Source organism: Oreochromis aureus, linkage group 4, assembly GCF_013358895.1.
Source record: "Oreochromis aureus strain Israel breed Guangdong linkage group 4, ZZ_aureus, whole genome shotgun sequence".
In the NCBI taxonomy this organism is placed as follows: domain Eukaryota; kingdom Metazoa; phylum Chordata; class Actinopteri; order Cichliformes; family Cichlidae; genus Oreochromis; species Oreochromis aureus.
The window spans coordinates 16,369,468-16,385,345 of record NC_052945.1 but is presented as its reverse complement, the minus strand read 5'-3'; the positions used below and the strand labels follow the sequence as shown (position 1 = coordinate 16,385,345).

At 36.6% G+C, this 15,878-nt stretch overlaps 1 protein-coding gene across 5 annotated transcripts; it reads right to left on the bottom strand.

Moving 5' to 3' along the window:
• Positions 1–1,345: 1,345 nt before the first annotated feature.
• On the bottom strand, positions 1,346–15,622 carry LOC116333246 (nuclear GTPase SLIP-GC-like). Of its 5 annotated transcripts, none has more exons than XM_039611677.1 (24): positions 15,378–15,622; positions 15,162–15,243; positions 14,879–14,991; positions 14,675–14,716; positions 14,531–14,569; positions 13,014–13,052; positions 12,772–12,796; positions 12,525–12,611; positions 12,129–12,216; positions 9,834–10,050; positions 9,498–9,713; positions 7,896–8,102; positions 7,628–7,803; positions 5,781–5,874; positions 5,611–5,698; positions 5,373–5,494; positions 4,983–5,159; positions 4,743–4,891; positions 4,535–4,652; positions 4,317–4,425; positions 4,102–4,232; positions 3,731–3,818; positions 3,554–3,640; positions 1,346–2,740 (listed from the first exon to the last, which is right to left on the bottom strand). In XM_039611677.1, the coding sequence occupies exons 2-23, from the start codon at positions 15,226–15,228 to the stop codon at positions 3,558–3,560; spliced, it is 2,475 nt and encodes an 824-aa protein (XP_039467611.1). In that variant the 5' UTR covers positions 15,229–15,243; positions 15,378–15,622; the 3' UTR covers positions 1,346–2,740; positions 3,554–3,557. The 5 variants fall into 5 exon arrangements, with proteins under 5 accessions (XP_039467611.1, XP_039467612.1, XP_039467610.1 ...); XM_039611678.1 differs by having other exon boundaries at positions 3,596–3,640; XM_039611676.1 differs by lacking the exon at positions 1,346–2,740 and adding an exon at positions 2,755–3,516 and having other exon boundaries at positions 3,596–3,640.
• Between the last annotated feature and the right edge of the window lie 256 nt (positions 15,623–15,878).

The following is a 15,878-nucleotide window of genomic DNA, read 5'->3' as shown; positions in this document are numbered from 1 at the left end:
TATGCTCTCTCTTTCTAGTCCCTGTCAGTACCCTTGCTGCAGCATTTTGGATTAACTGAAGGCTTTTCAGGGATGTTTTAGGACATCCTGATAATAATGAATTACAGTAGTCCAGCCAAGAAGTTATAAATGCATGAACTAGTTTTTCAGCGCCAGATGGGATATTTCTAGTTTTAGAGATATTGCACAAATGGAAGAAAGCAGTCTTACATATTTAACATGTGCATTGAAGGACATATCCTGGTCAAAAATGACTCCAAGGTTCCTCACAGTGTTAGTGGAGGACAAGGTAATGCCATCCAGAGTAAAAATCTGGTTAGATACCATATTTCTAAGATATTCAGGGCCGAATCTAACAACCTCAGTTTTATCACAAATCTTTACTGCCATCTTTAATCCTCACAAATACTAAGAAAAATATAAATTGTCAATGTTCTCTGTCAAAGTCGACAGCCCACCCACACACAACAAATAACATGCAACTGTTAAGTTTGACTTGCTGAATTATGCAGAGTGATAAAACAGAGTTTATGACCACTGTAATGAATGACTAAAGTTTTTCCCAAATGTCTCAATGTGAAACGTTACAGAGAGGGAGAGAAACAACAGGATGGGATTCACAGAGCAAACCACATTTGGTAAGACGAAGGAAGGGGGTGTAACACATATGTCCAAATTGTTAAATCATCTTCAGGCCTGGATGAGCCCATCCTCTCTCTCATTCCTCCCAACATCAGTTTTAGGAATCTACATTAGAGTAGATTAATTACATAGGTCGAATTCAAGTGATTTTATTAAGTGATTATTATTATTAGTTGATTTTTCCTTTGCTTTGCCGTTGCTAAATTTCTTTAATTTAATATTCTGCATTCAAAAAGTCTAAAGACATTGGTCTTTTAACCCTTGGTGAAACAGTAAATGTAAAAACCTCTATTATTTTAATATCACACAAAAGGTTATAAAAGGTTACTTTAGCCATAAAAGTTAATTATTATACAATTATAGAAGAGAGATTCTGATAAAAAATGTGACTGGAGGATTGTAGATGACCTGTAAGGCCACCCAGGCAAGAACGCCTTCAGATGAAGCAGGATTCACAATCATTTGACTTCTGGTTGATAAATGGTTCGTGGTTCAGTCTTTACAGTTCATAGATAACTTTGCTCTATGTTACAAGCTACTGTGGTACTGCAAAGTGCTTTTTGGCAGGTAGCTTAGTTTTAGGGTCAGAAAAAAACAAGAACAGGGTTTGAAAAAAAATGTTTCCATCTTACAGCATAGAATCAATACAGAATAGAAACAACAGAAAACAATATGATATAATAGTTAAAGTAGAAGGTGAGACGTATTTTTTGCTGCTGCTTTATTACTCATATGACAACCAAAGAAACCACTGTATTACAGTAAATTCATATTTATGTTAGAAATGTAAGTAAAATGGTATACATAAATCATGTGCTATAGAAGTTTAAGAATAAAACTGACAAATACATCACGAAAATAAATATTCAAATTTACTTAAATTGAATCCTTAAAACTGAAAAGAGTCTGAATATCACAGTATTCCTGTGGTTTAAAGCACTAAAATTAAAATCTGTAACATTGTAGTTCTACCGCTGTATAATTTTCTCTATAACTAGGGTCTACAAATAATGAACAAATACAACAAAATGGAGAAAATAGACATCAAAACATTTTTGGACAGAGTGCTGGCCTTTTGGTTTAGACCCTCACAACTAAAACCTTAAAAACCCTGGGAGGAATTCATGCTTAAAAATCTTCATCTATCCTTTTTCTTTTGCTTATCCAATTCAGGGTTGCTGGAGTCTTTCCCAGTTGTCAGGCAAAAGGCAGAGTACACCCTGAACAGGTTGCTAAGGTTATTCCACTCAACTAAAACTAAACTAAAAACTAAAACTAGATATGAATATTTTAGTTAAACAAAATTAAAACAACAAACTACAGAAACGATTAAATGACCTCATTTGAAATACAAATCAGTGTATAGAGGAAATAGTTTTAGTTTCAGTATTTGTTAGTTTGGTAAAAATGTTATTACAATGTGCCTGACATGGTATTGATGGACGTGTTTGAGACACTGGACATCTACAAGACAAGTGGGTCAACTGTTTTCAAAAAGTGAAACGTTCCTATTGTTTCTACTGGTTTTCCTAAATTTTGCCTCTGACATTTGCACTAAATACACAACAATTAAAAAAAAATTATAACAGTAATAAAACCCAACTAAAACTAAACATTTTCAAACAATAAAAAATAAATTGAAATAAGAACAGTCTTGAAACTTACTGAAACTAAACAGAAATAAAATAAAAATTAATGACAAAATACAAAACTATAATAACTGTGTCACACAGCTAACTATTCTTGCTCACATGCACATCTATATCCAAGATCACCCATTAACCTAACCCCCATGCATGTTTTAGCCTGTGGGAAGAAGTTGGAGTACACAGAGAGCACCCACACAGACACAGGAAGAACATGCAGAGTCCACACAGAAAGGCCTCAAACTGGATTCAAACCCAGGACTTTCTTGCAGTGAGGACTGAAAAATCTAATTTCATCAAATTCATTAAAAGTCAAACACAACATTCAAAGACAGCAGTAAACACAACTTGACAGAAATGTCTGTGGTGATATCCAGAGACCTCATGGTCAGTGTTCCCTCAGAGATGTTGAGTGGGTCATCAGGTTTCTGCTGTTACTGTGTGGAGCAAATCTGAAACATCCAGTAATAATAAGCACAAAGATTTTTAACACTCAGCTACTCAGGCAAACAGTACAAGTGTCAGTACTTAAAATGTGCTTTAAAATGTCTTGAAGCCTCCTCACCCTAGAATAGAAAATGTTAATATCTGTTGTTTCTGTTACTGTTTGTGTAGAAAGTCATTTTGGGAAACACTTTATTTTAACATGTTTGAGGTGACTCGGATACAAAAAGGGTAAAATAACACAAATTATAAGTGGTGATATTATTCAAATACTTCATCTGTGCTCAGCAATAACAAATTCAGCCTGTTTACTTCAGCTGTCAGTCTGATATGAGTCAATAAGTCACTTCTGTCAAAAGACTGTGCACAATATTCAGGGAAGTTTTTGAGCAAAACCTGAACTTTTATGTTGGTAGTGCTTCTGGTGTCACCACTGTTAGCAGTCGTTTAGCAGCTGCTTCTAAACTTCTTTTGAAGAAGATGTAACGTTGTGGTGTCATACTTTAACACTGCATAACATTACCTGGTACAATGTTAGCTAAGAACCAGTTGGATTTTTTAGCTGAGATGATGAAAATACAAAAGGACAGCTTAAATGGCTATATGTAATTTAAAATGGCTATTCTGATCTTTAAATTATGACAAACTTATCATTAACACTAAACACAAATAAACATATTTTATATATTATATTTTATATATTAAACAATTAAAAGTTACTGTATATTTAGGTGCTTAGGATTGTCATCAAATTTCACCCTCTTTCTTTGAGAATTCACAGGAACTGTTAAAGTAACATGAAATAAGAGTTATATATTTACCTGGTTACTGTGATGTCATTTCTCTCTCTTGACTGCTCTTACCTTCATTGTAATGTTGCTGGACAGTTTCAAGATGCTCTGAAACATCTGAAAAGCAAACAAATAGATAAAAACATGGGCTTAGCATTGTTCAACATTTTACTAATGATTTACTTTCATAGCCTATATTTTCTTTACCTGGAAGACTCTCACTCAAAGCTGATGCCTTGAGTGAGAGTTTAATGGAGTGGTCCATGGTTTCCTTTAGTTCCTTGCAGATGATCATCTAATTAAACATCAGAGCTTTTATTACTTTTCACAGAGTCAAATATTGAGGTTCAAAACAACTGAAACATCTGAATTAATGGGTAGATGTTTGTTCTTGTGTCCAGTTTATGCTTTAAGCTCTTCAGTTCAACTCATCATTGTAGACTAAATCTTTGTAATACTGAAAAATACAAATATTAACAGCCACTCACTAATCTTTTGAGAATGTTCAGACTGAGCAAAAGCACTCAAATATAGAAAAAACACAACATGGTCTCAAATTAATTTGTAATGTGACAAACCATCAGTTCATCCATCTTCTCCAACATGGTCTCTTTTGCGTCCTCATACATGTTCCTATTTAAGGATACATGTGTCTCAATAGTCTTCCTCATTTTTTTCAGTGCATCATTCCCTGAAATTTTTCGTGCATCTACAAGTAGAAAATAAACTTTGTCAAAACATTTTTTATGTACAATTGTGATTTAATATAGTGACAAGTTGACCATCTTCTTACCTTCATAGCACTTTTTCATGTTTTTCTCAATTGCCTCTGTTAGACTGTTGTAGATGATTTTCTTCTCTTTTAGGATTATTTTGTTGAGTTTTGCCTTAATTTTATCCTCCTTAAAAGCATGAAACATGGATCAGTTAATAAAAAAACTTACTATTTGAAGAGTGAATAGGTCAGTTCTGCTATAATGGACTGATAAACTGGATTGTTTCATCTTGTACCTCTGTCTGGAGAAATATCAGCTGCAGTTTGACATCTTGGTATTTTTGAATCAGCGAATTTGTGTCAAGTGAAAATCTACTGATGACTCCATCGAAATATCCACCTTTAACATCATTTCTGAAAAAAATGTTTCATGATGGCAGTATTGAAAAGTTTGTTTTAATCATTTTAAGTATAGTGTACAGTTTAAAATTTGTTTATTCTTACGGGAAGGTCTTTCTGAATTTTTCATCAATGCTGTCAGTCAAACATGAAGCTAATACTGTGTTGAGATTTATGTGTTCCCCTTTTTTTGTTTTGTGCATGCCGTCTTTTCTAACCACAGCCTCTAGTGTCTTGAAAAAACTAGGCTGTTTCTGAAACAAATCAGGGAAACATTTCTAAACACATGCTCGTATAAAGTGCAAAATCTGTTGCTTTGGTGTTAATTATAATTCAAATACATACATCACGGTCCAAAAACGATTTCAGTTTTTCATCAGAGGTTTTGGAATTTTTAACCCCTTCTGTAAGACACTGTTCAAAATCCTTGATCGCTTTTTCAACTGCTTTTTTCACTTGATCAAGTTTTTCTGTCATGTTTTTCTCAAGGACTTTACATACATCATCTGCTTTTCCAACACCCTGAAATTAAAACAGTATATTTATTTTCTATTAAAGCAGTAATAACATAAATACAACTTTTTATTTTTATTCATCATTTTGATATTTTTTTCAGTCAGTTCCTGTCAAGAAATCTTGATAACTAAAATTTTGTTAGGTGTCAGAGTTATGGAAACATTTGAAGTTTTAAATTTGTCAGTAAAATATTGTTCCACATAGATAACTTGACCTCACCTCTTTTCTGCGCCTGGCACCTTCAATCAAAGACAGAATCCCATAAGCTCCATTCACATAGTTTACTGTCTCTGAGTGACAGTCATTGAGCTCTTGCAAAAATCCTTTAAGTTTGGGTATTTCTGTTGAGAAGAAGTTTGAGTGCAACAGTTTGACATTACATACTTTGATTCAAATTAAATAATTATCTTTCAGTCACTGCAAACTAAAACATCATGTTCACTGAGACTTCACCTACCAGTGTCTTCTGGACTTAGATGCTTCCCTTTTAGGAACTCTTTGGAGCTCACTGTGAACACTTTGAAACTGTCATCAGTGAAGTGTGTCTGAAGAAAAATTATTTAATTTTAAAGCATCCTTGCAACTGTGGAGAGTCTGTATTATTTTCTGTCAGCCTATAAAACTCACCTTAATCTTGCTTCTCTTGTTGAATTCTTTCCTTACTCCATCATTGGCTTGAATGTTTCTTTTAACTATTCGATCATGGATATCAGCTGATGAACTACAAGAAATGTGCAAATATGTACTGTTACCATCATCACTATTATCATCACCATCATTAATCTGGGGCAGGCTGGGTGGTTTTGTTTTATTCTTGGCCTTTTTGGTGAAATGTGTAAAACCTCCCTTTCTTACCAAGCTGAGCTTTCCCTGACTGTTGCACACCTGCAACTCATTGTTAACATGTAGATTGTATTTAAAGACTGGCTGTGGCAATGTTTCTCTGTCTGATGGTGGTTGTCCTCCAGTTTGTTGAATTCTAGTTTTAAACGTCTGGTCTGGCTAATATCCTCTCACACTCCTACTTGCTAACCTGGGTTGTCAGAGCCTCACACCAAAATACTTACCTGATCACTACAGACTCCGTCTCAGCCGTGTTTCTAAACCGAGTAAGAACAACTCCCAATTTCTCCCTGCCAGTCATTGAGTACTCTCTCCCAGACCACCACCTTAGCGTGGTGCTCTCCACTAATTCACCAGTTCATTTTATATATTTGTTTCATTCTAAATAAACCTATTAAGCTTCAGTTGTCTGCCTTGCAGCTCCAGTCATTTATGATAATATGTCTTTATTTGTTTAATGTATTTATTTTGACTGTTTAAAAAACAAACTCGCAAATATTGAAGACTGGTACCATTTATACTTAAAGCACTCGTAGAAAGGCCAACATCTTTTATTTGGATCATGACATCACCACACGCTGACATGCTTACAATTTTTTTTGTCACAGCAACTACTTTAACTTTGTTGCTGAAGGACAGTGTAATGGTACTTTTGCTTTAAAATGTAAAATTGTTGAATTACTTGACTGTAATGACCAGGATATACATGATTTCCTATAATCTCATAGATTATGTGCACCATACATAAAAGCTGCCATGAAGTCAGTTGCATCTCTTTCTCCTCCTGCTCTCCTGTTATTGCTCGCCCTCTTCTCTCTTGCTGTCCCTGTGCAAAAGGGTAAGGTTTGTGTATGGGATTTCCCATACCCCCTGAATGCACCATAGCCGTATTTCCGCAGCTTCAGTTCAGAGATGTGCCATACCACTGATTTCCTTTCCGATCTGATACCAAGTAAAAGTGTTGTTGGTTCTCTGCTCTGTGTACCAGATGATAAACAGTGTAAAGTTGCCTTCAGTGCATAGTTGTATGCGGTGTCTTAATGCATAATGTCTGACTAAGTTTATGTAACCAGTCTGAAGAAATATGGCATACTGCATTTGAGTACACCTCAGTTGTATCTTTATGTTTATTGTGTAATTTGAGTTATAATTGGTTTGTATCATTATGTTTTGTCTACAGAAACCACACACACACACACACACACACACACACACACACACACACACACACACACACACACGCTCTCTCGCCCACCTGCGGGCACATTCTCAATTGGAAATACAAAGAATGACAACTTTATTCCTGGACTCTGCCTGTTTGTTCCTCCGAACATTTGCAGGGGTTCTGACCTGAGACTGAAGCGATTGCTGCCAGCTCATTTTTCTTTAACCCTTCTAAACAGTCCCTCTAGAACAAAGAAATTCGACTTCCCCTCCCTCTCTGTTTATTACTAAGTCCACCATCTTCAGTAAACTTTATAAAATTGTATCTGCCTATGAGACTGCTTTTGACCCAAATGTTCTGCATTCATTACAACGAAGGCTCAACCCTGTGCTTTGCTTTTTTTCTAGCCTGGGTTGATCTTACATGGAAACACCCTGTAGTTGATCAGCATTCAAAATGTACTTACAGATCATCTGAATCATCAAGAAGATCAGACTTGGTGCAGATAAAATGAATTTGCTGACATTCGCCACCATTTCCAATCAAACTACTGACACTTTCCAGGATCCCCCAGGCCTCTTTGTCTGATGCTGCTCGATTAATTTCAGTCACAATCCACACAGTAGAACAATCTCCAACTATCTGAAAGGAGAATAACATGTCTCAGTGCTTAATAGAAAGATGACTCTTTACAGACAACGCAGTATAAGCAAAGAACAGTAAATGTGAATTACCCCTTTCCACATCTGATCTCTGCTCTTGTTACAGTCACCATTTCCAGGAAGGTCCACAAGTGTGACATGCTGGAGAAGAGGCCTGTTTGGCACCCTGACAGTCACACACTTCACTAGTGGCCAAAACCATGTTTTTCCTTCATCACTTTCTTCTTGTTTTGAATCACTTCTTGTGTACTTGACAAATTCTGCAGAGAGTTCATTAGCCTGCAATAAATAATAAAAGCATTGTAGTTTAATTTCAGTCCGCAATGCAAGTGCTTTACAAAAACTATTAAAAGTCAGTGACATAAAAAAATCAGGTCATGTGAAATCCTTTTTAGAACAATCAACCATTTGATAGTTTCAAGAAAGTGCCTAATTATTATTCAAAACCAAAATTAAAATACATTTTTATGATTTATTTAAAAGTTTTTATTTTCTATTTAAAATCACACTAAGTACACTCTTGGTCGCAACAGTTATTATTACTATTAGCAGAAACTACCTGATCTCAATTATTATACCACTTTGAGATATTAATAAGCCACTTTAGACCGCTCCCTTATTCACTATAGCGGATAACTTGCCATGTTTTGAATGTCAGGGTTTTACACCACTTTATGCCATTGCTGACACAACTGACTGTCAGATACTGATTTACTAAAGTTTGTGGTCACTTTGATTCAATCTTTGCTGACTTTGCTCAGCAGTGAATTTCTACAGAGAGATTTAAAAAGGGTAAGAGTAGGTTGAAACAAGGAACTGATCACTGTTGTGTGAAGAGGTAAGTGTTCTTACTGCGATGTAAAAAAAATTAATAAATCGTTCTCTACATCAGTGTTTTCCAACCTTTTGGAGCCACGGCACATATTTCACATCAGATAAATCACACGGCACACCACCAAAGAAAAATGTCAAAAAAAAAAAAAGCATATTGATAATATTTCCGCTCACCTAGTGGTATAGCGGATTTGGTTCGGTTTGTCTCCAATATACCTTTTTAGCTTTCTTCTGAAGGCCTTAGTCTTGCTAGGGCCTTCATCTGGGTTGGAAATTTCTCCAGGACCAGGGTCTTGACTACTTTTTCTTTTCAAATATTTATCTATCGTTATTATGTGCTGCGTTGTCTCACTCACAGCATGACTATTGTAAAATTTCTTCTTCTTCTTCTTCTGTTTTACTAGCAGTTGGTAACCCATTTAATTAGAGCAGGTAGTTCCAGGGCACACCTGATCATTTCTCAGAGTGGTTGGGAAACACTGCTCTACATAATGGACCTGGACCAGTCTTGGGTCCTGTTAACCACAGTTATGACAAGAACAGATTTTTTTTCTGCATATGTGATCGTCTACATGTCATTATGGGATCTCAGTAAGAACTATTTTGTTGCGATTACTCGATCTGTTGTCAGTGTTTTGTGTTTTTTAGACTTTTGAATTTATGCTGCATTCTGTTTTCTGAAGTGAGTTATGTTTCTAGATCTTAGTCTTTTGTTTATTTGGTCAGTTCCCTCTTTGTGTCCAGGTTGTCCTAGTTTCACCTTTGTGTCCTTCCCAGCATCCCGTGTGTAGTCTATCATGGCTGTCTGTTATAGTAGTAATATGAGAGTTTTTGTCTTACTGATTCACATGTCAAAATCTTCCGCCTGGATTGGAGAAATTCTGGAATTTCTTTGAAATATTTGCGATCCATGAGGTTTTCAAAGGACTTTCTCCAGTCGTCTCCATACAGTGCTGACAGCTTTTCAACAGCGTCATGATAATCATCGTCTTCCTTTTTCTGATTTTTATTATTGTCAAGAAACTGACGAAATGACCACAACTCTTCGTTCCACTCCTACAAAAATAGACGACAAGCCATTTATTGAGGTATGTACCCAACTTTTAACCCCAATAACTGAAGTGTAACACATATTATAGTTTTAAGTAAAAATCAAACTTTCATAGCTCATTTTACCTCTTTTGTGATGAACTCAATTTCTGCTTCATACTTTGAGCTGTATGTGTTAGCCTCCACTTTGATCATGACTGAGGTGCAGGCATTGACACTTCCTGAGGGTAAAAGATTCTTCTCTTTGATGATGGCATTTATCAAAGAGCTCTTTCCAGCTCCAGTTTTACCAAAGACACCAACCAGCTCCCTCTTGTTTGTCTCCAAATCACTGATCTTTTTCCTGTTGAACAAGATTTTAAATATAGTTAATTCATTCAGTCATGAATTTTTTTTTAGGTATGCTTCAAATAAGAGAGTTTAAAAGAGAGTTATAATCATGGTTTTGATTATCCAATCAATTATCAGTATATATTTCAGTTTTACACACTTGTTCCACTAATTGTTTACTGTATGTTGTTTTGATCCACACCTTCCTTTTTGTGTCAGTTAAAGTGAAAGTTTCCCCCAAGAATTGGTAAATACCAGGAACAGGAAAAAAATATAGATAAGTCACCAAAACTTCCTAAAAATATCTGTCTTTGTTGGTCTTAACTTGGATAGTTGTAGTTTACTATTGAATCATAAATGAATGAATGCTTGTATTTGTCGCTTGCAGTTGCCTGCATTGAAAATTGGAACTTGCTGAACGTACATACAATACACAAACATCACATTTGGGAGACAGGTCAGACTAGGTGGCATAAAGTGAAATGTATAACACAAAAAGGCAATCGAGGAGAAAAAAACTGCTCATACTAGTCCCCAAAAGGGAATCAGTATGAGAAGAAAACAAAAACTTCAGAGCACACAAGAAGCAGAGATGTCTTCCCACCTTAACACCATGAAACACAAGACAAGCAACAGGGGGGGAATAGGCCAATGCGCATAGCTGTATCTGGGACGCCGCGATCGTGCATCCAAAGCTGAGCCGCTGTCCACATCGGATGGGAGGCACTGGATTCAGGGAAGGGTGGGGTGGGGTGGGGGGTGGGGGGGTGAATTCGTATCAGTGGCAGTGTATGTGTGTGTGTGCGTGGGAGAATGTGTGTCCTGTGTTCAGCCTGAGAAAGTGTCCTTTTGCCCAATTAGGCGAAAATCAACAGTCCGCAGCCTACGTAGGTGGCTTTGCGGGATCGGGCAAGAGAGTCGGTGAATTATCGTTTCTCGGGGAAGAACTGTTTTGTTCTTGTCGGCATCGACCTTTAAGTGTCCAGCTGGCGCTGTCGTGTAGGGGGGGTAGCCGCATGAAAGATGTTGATTGTGTTGTTTTAGGACAAACAGACTGCATTTGACTTTTACAGCTGTTCTTAATGCTCATCACTGGTCACCAGGTGTATCAATCTCCCGTTGAAGAGCCGGGAGCTTCTCCAAGATCTTTCCCATGTTACGTTCAATAAGAAGAGTCTGAGTACTTACAGCTCTTCCCAGACCTTCAGTCATAGCGGCTAGCCTTGTGGGGTTTTGAACAGCTGTCACCGCTTTCTTCAATTTTCGATAAGCCAGGGCCAAGCCAGTTCCGATCAGCAAGAGCCCCGTTATCATGGTTCCAAATAGCTAGATGTCTTCAATGTCCTCAATAGACAGTCCCGCTAGGCACATGACATGCCACTTCTGCCTCCCGTCCATGGTGTATCCAGCAGGAAACGTCCCTACAGGACACTCGGGCTCTCCCGAACCCTGGCCCTCTCATCGAGAATAGAGTGTCAATTGCATTTAGGGACCAGAATTTAGGGACGAGTTCTTCTTTAGGTTTTAGAGAACAAGAACAAGAATGAGAGGCTCTCTCAGGGTTAGAGTCAGATGACACTAGACAAGGACATAGAAGCTAAGCAGGGAAGATAAGTATACCTTAAAAATAACTAGACAGTGAACCAACACACCAAAAAGACTGACACAAGAAACAAATTGGGGAATATTGAACGAAAAGGGTTCATGAACAGGCAGCACAATTTCCTGTTGAACAAGATTTTAAATATAGGTTAACTGATTCAGTCATGAAAACATTTTTTAGGTATGCTTTAAATAAGAGAGTTTAAACAAGAGTTATAATCATGGTAGTGATTGTTCAATGAATTATTACTATATATTTCAGTTTTATACACTGGTTCCACTAATTGTTGTTTTTGTTTTCGTCCACACCTTCCTTTTTGTGTCAGTTAAAGCGAAAATGTTTCCCCCAAGAATTGGTAGATACCAGGAACAGGAAAAAAATGTAGCTCAGTCACCAAAACTTTCCAATAAATTTTACTACTGTATTATTTCAGCATCTATAATTGTACTGCTGTATGTCAGCAAAATATGAAAAAACATAATACTCACTTTAAGAAAGCACTGAGTTTGTCTTGCTCATTTAGTCTGGAATGTACAAATGCCATGATGTTTTTCACATTAGATAGTATGGTTGGTTCTGTGAACAAAAAAGTCAAGAACTATTTAGAAGGAATTATAGACTAGAATAATCAAAAAATGTAAAATTTGATGTTAAAAAAAGCAAACCTGTGTGAATTAGAGTATATCAGGACCATAATGTGACCACTAACCAATCAAACTTAGTATACCATGCATCACGTGACTGTTAAATTTTGACAACAGCCCAAAGAAAAAGTATTTTCTAGCATCAAAGATGAAACTGGCATGTTGGTCAAATTGTGCTGAGCAGAAATTTACTCTATAGTGGCTTAAACTGTGACACTGTTTAGTAAGAAACGTAAATACCTTCAAATCCTGGCATTGACTGACGCTGTCGCTTAGCTGGTGACTGCAACCTGCTGGCATCACTTTCAAGGTCTGGTTTTCTTTTTCCTGATTGGATAAAAACAAAAACAAAAAATAAGAACAGAAAATGTGTTTCTCTCAGCATTGAAAGTTGTTCTTAGTAAAGTTATGTAGATTGCAAAAAATATTGGTGCCTTTCAAACACAGAATAATATGAGATGCAATAAATACGATGCATGTGTCTCACCTGTATCACTTGTGGATGGCAAGACCTGAGGATGAATATGAGTTATACAGGAAATTATCACTATTTGCATTGGCATTGCTCTTTAACAACATTTAAAGGACACTAACATACAAGTTTTACAATCAAGATTAGTCATTTATTGGTTTCTGTAGAAAGTTGTCAGTCTCTGTAGACCAGAGAATGGAGCTTTACTTTGTCTCAGGTAGTTGGCCTAAATGTCTGAAATTCGGTATAATCCTTACCTGAACCACATCAGCTGCTTCTTCATGCTCCTCTTCACACTGCAGATAAAAAGTGCAAAGCCGTGTAGAGTATTGAGCTCTTAAACGTGTATTAAAAATTTTATTTGTCATATGGACATTAAATCTGAAGGAAAAAACAGTTTTAAACTGACTTGAAAAGAAATGACTGTTTCCTGATTTGAGTTTTGTTCTTCCTATCACAATCAAAACGATTCAAATCTATATTAGTTAAGAATTAATAAAATGACTCTACAAATAATTACTGCCAGTGAGACACTGTCGAACACCCAGTGGTGTTTTGTGTAGCTTATCTGCGTAGCCAATTTAATTAAAAACGTATAACTTACTTTAAGGTGTAATCTTCACACACTCTCTGTGTATTTACTCACTAATTACCTGTCCTTCCTGCACTTTCCTGCTCATTGTGTCAGATGTTTAGTTACTCCTCGGCAGGGATGGGTACCGGTTCTGACATAAACGGTAGTAACCAGAAAAGCAGCACACATTTTGGTGCTTTATTTCAGTGCTTTTGTTTCTTGAGATGTCATACAGCTGTCTTCTTGTTTGATAGAGTGATACCATATATGCCCTATAGCTGCAGAAAAGGCTAACATTCTTATCTTTTTACAACAAAAACAGCTAAACATGAGAGGTTATAGGACAAAGTTTGTGTTTTCCATTGTTTAAGCACTGGTTCCAGCCAAAGGACGTATCTTGTATCAACAGAAAAGGCTAACTTGGTTATCATTTTGCAGAAAAAAAGAGACTGCTAAAAATAAAAACATAAGAGGTTTTTGGACAAAGTTTATGTTCTCCATTCTTTAAGCACCGGTTTGAGCACCGTTTAAACATCGGCACCGTTTCAAAAGTACCGGTTTGGCACCGGTATCGGATAAAACCTAAATGATACCCATCCCTACTCCTCGGTCTCCTTTAGCAATAATGATACTTGCATTAAATGTACCCTATTTGCAGCTCTGGAGGCCAGGATCACATAATTGTAGACTCTGCTTCGCACCCTTAAAAATCCCATAACTAGCCGGGCCCCTTTAGCCTGTCCAGCCAAAGGTTAGCTCCCTCTGGCATATTGTCCCGAGCAGTTGGGGAAACAGGATGACTGGGTGACGATGAGGAGAAAGCACAGTATTAAACAGAAGCCCCGTGGCACACCACCAACCCGTTCATGTGTCTAAGTGTTTTTCCCCATTTGCAGACACACCCGCCGGGGCTCAAACTCTGGTAATTGGTGATTCTGTTCTAATGCATGTGAAGCTAGAGACACCAGCAAAGACGACCAGAACAGTCGACACTGAGGGAAATTTAAAACTGCTGGCTAAGGGTGAACATAAATTGAATAAAATTCTAATTTACGTCGGCAGTTATGACACCTGGTTACCTTAATGGGAGGTCACTAAAATTAATACTGAATCAGTATGTAACCCTATAGGCAAAACAATGGAGCTTTATTTTGTCTCAGGCAGTTGGGTCATATGTCTGAAATTCAGTATAATCTTTACCTGAACCACATCAGCTACATCTTCATGCTGCTGTTGACACTGCAGATAAAAAGTGCAAAGCCAAATAAACTTAAACATATACTAAAAATTTTATTTCTCATATAGATACTTCATCTCAAGGCAACAAAACAGTTTGTAACTTACTTGAAAAGAAATGACTGTTTCTTGATTTGTGTTTTTTTCTTCCTAACACAATCAAAACATTGCAAATCCATATTAGTAAAGAGTTAACAAAAATTACACTACATAATATTACTGCCAGCACATTTTTTAATATCCAGGCAACTCTAATAGAAATTCGCCTCTGTACACTAAAACAACAATGATTGCTTAAAAAAACTTAATTACCTTTAACAGCTTGAGGTTCTTCTTGAATTTCACTCTTGGTCCAGCTTTTGTGATCAAATTATTAATTTCTTGATCATCAAGCTCACACAGACTTTCAGAATCGATTTGTTCATCTGTAATTAAAAAAAAGTTGCAGAGATAAAGTTTATTCTCAACTTTCTTCAGAAATTCTTGTTAAATGATTGAAAAAGAAATCGGCACAAATCTATGATCTGTTTTACAGTTAACAGATTACATCAGGATCAATATCTGTACCCATCACAGATTCACGTTAATACTTTACCTTTAAATTTCCCCACCCACTCACTTAGCCCCCATTCAACCAGTTTGTTTCTTACGAAATCATCCATGACCAAAAAATGAAACTGAAATATAAAATGTAATATTTAACCAGACAGTACTGCTTTAAAGATCAGACATTGCGACAAACTTCTCCTTTAATGCATATATAATCAGAGACACTCATATTAAATTCAGATTAAAAGTTCAAACTGCTCACCTTTTGTTAGAAATAATGCAGGAAAAGCTGCTGAGGGAGATGTGAGGGAAGCAGTGAGACACAAACAGGAAACAGAAAAAAGAAATCGAGCAAAAAGCAAAGTCCACAAACGGATACGGTTAAAATCAAACTGGAACTGTGTGGCTCAGACTGCACAACTGTCTGCAACTGCAACTGCATTTATACATAAAATAGAAAGGTAAATCCAACATGACTAAAGCGGGTGCAGGGAAAAACAGAACTGAGAACTGAGAAAAGCGGGAAGAGGAGGTGTTTGTGCAGCGCAGATGGGAGTGGCTGGCAGACAGGTAACAACCTGCCTCAGAGAAAGTGTTTGTTTTTTTAGTTTGTTTAAAATAAATCAAAGGGATTAAATATTATAGTTTAAAAACAAGAGAGAAACAGCTTTATGTATACTTGAAGTATACTCTAGTTGCCAAAGGTAGTTAGAGTAAAAATATCACCATAGGTTTTTTTTATATGCTGCCACGTGTGTACATT

What these genes read in the sequence shown, in the direction of transcription:
- LOC116333246 (XM_039611676.1), bottom strand. Translation starts at nt 15,228, where the DNA reads ATGGATGATTTCGTAAGAAACAAACTGGTTGAATGGGGGCTAAGTGAG. An exon ending in GTGGGTGGGGAAATTTAAAG is followed by an intron (nt 14,992 to 15,161) that starts GTAAAGTATTAA and finishes TTTTAATTACAG; the next exon opens with ATGAACAAATCGATTCTGAA. An exon ending in AGAAGATGGATGAACTGATG is followed by an intron (nt 3,819 to 4,101) that starts GTTTGTCACATT and finishes ATGTTTAATTAG; the next exon opens with ATGATCATCTGCAAGGAACT.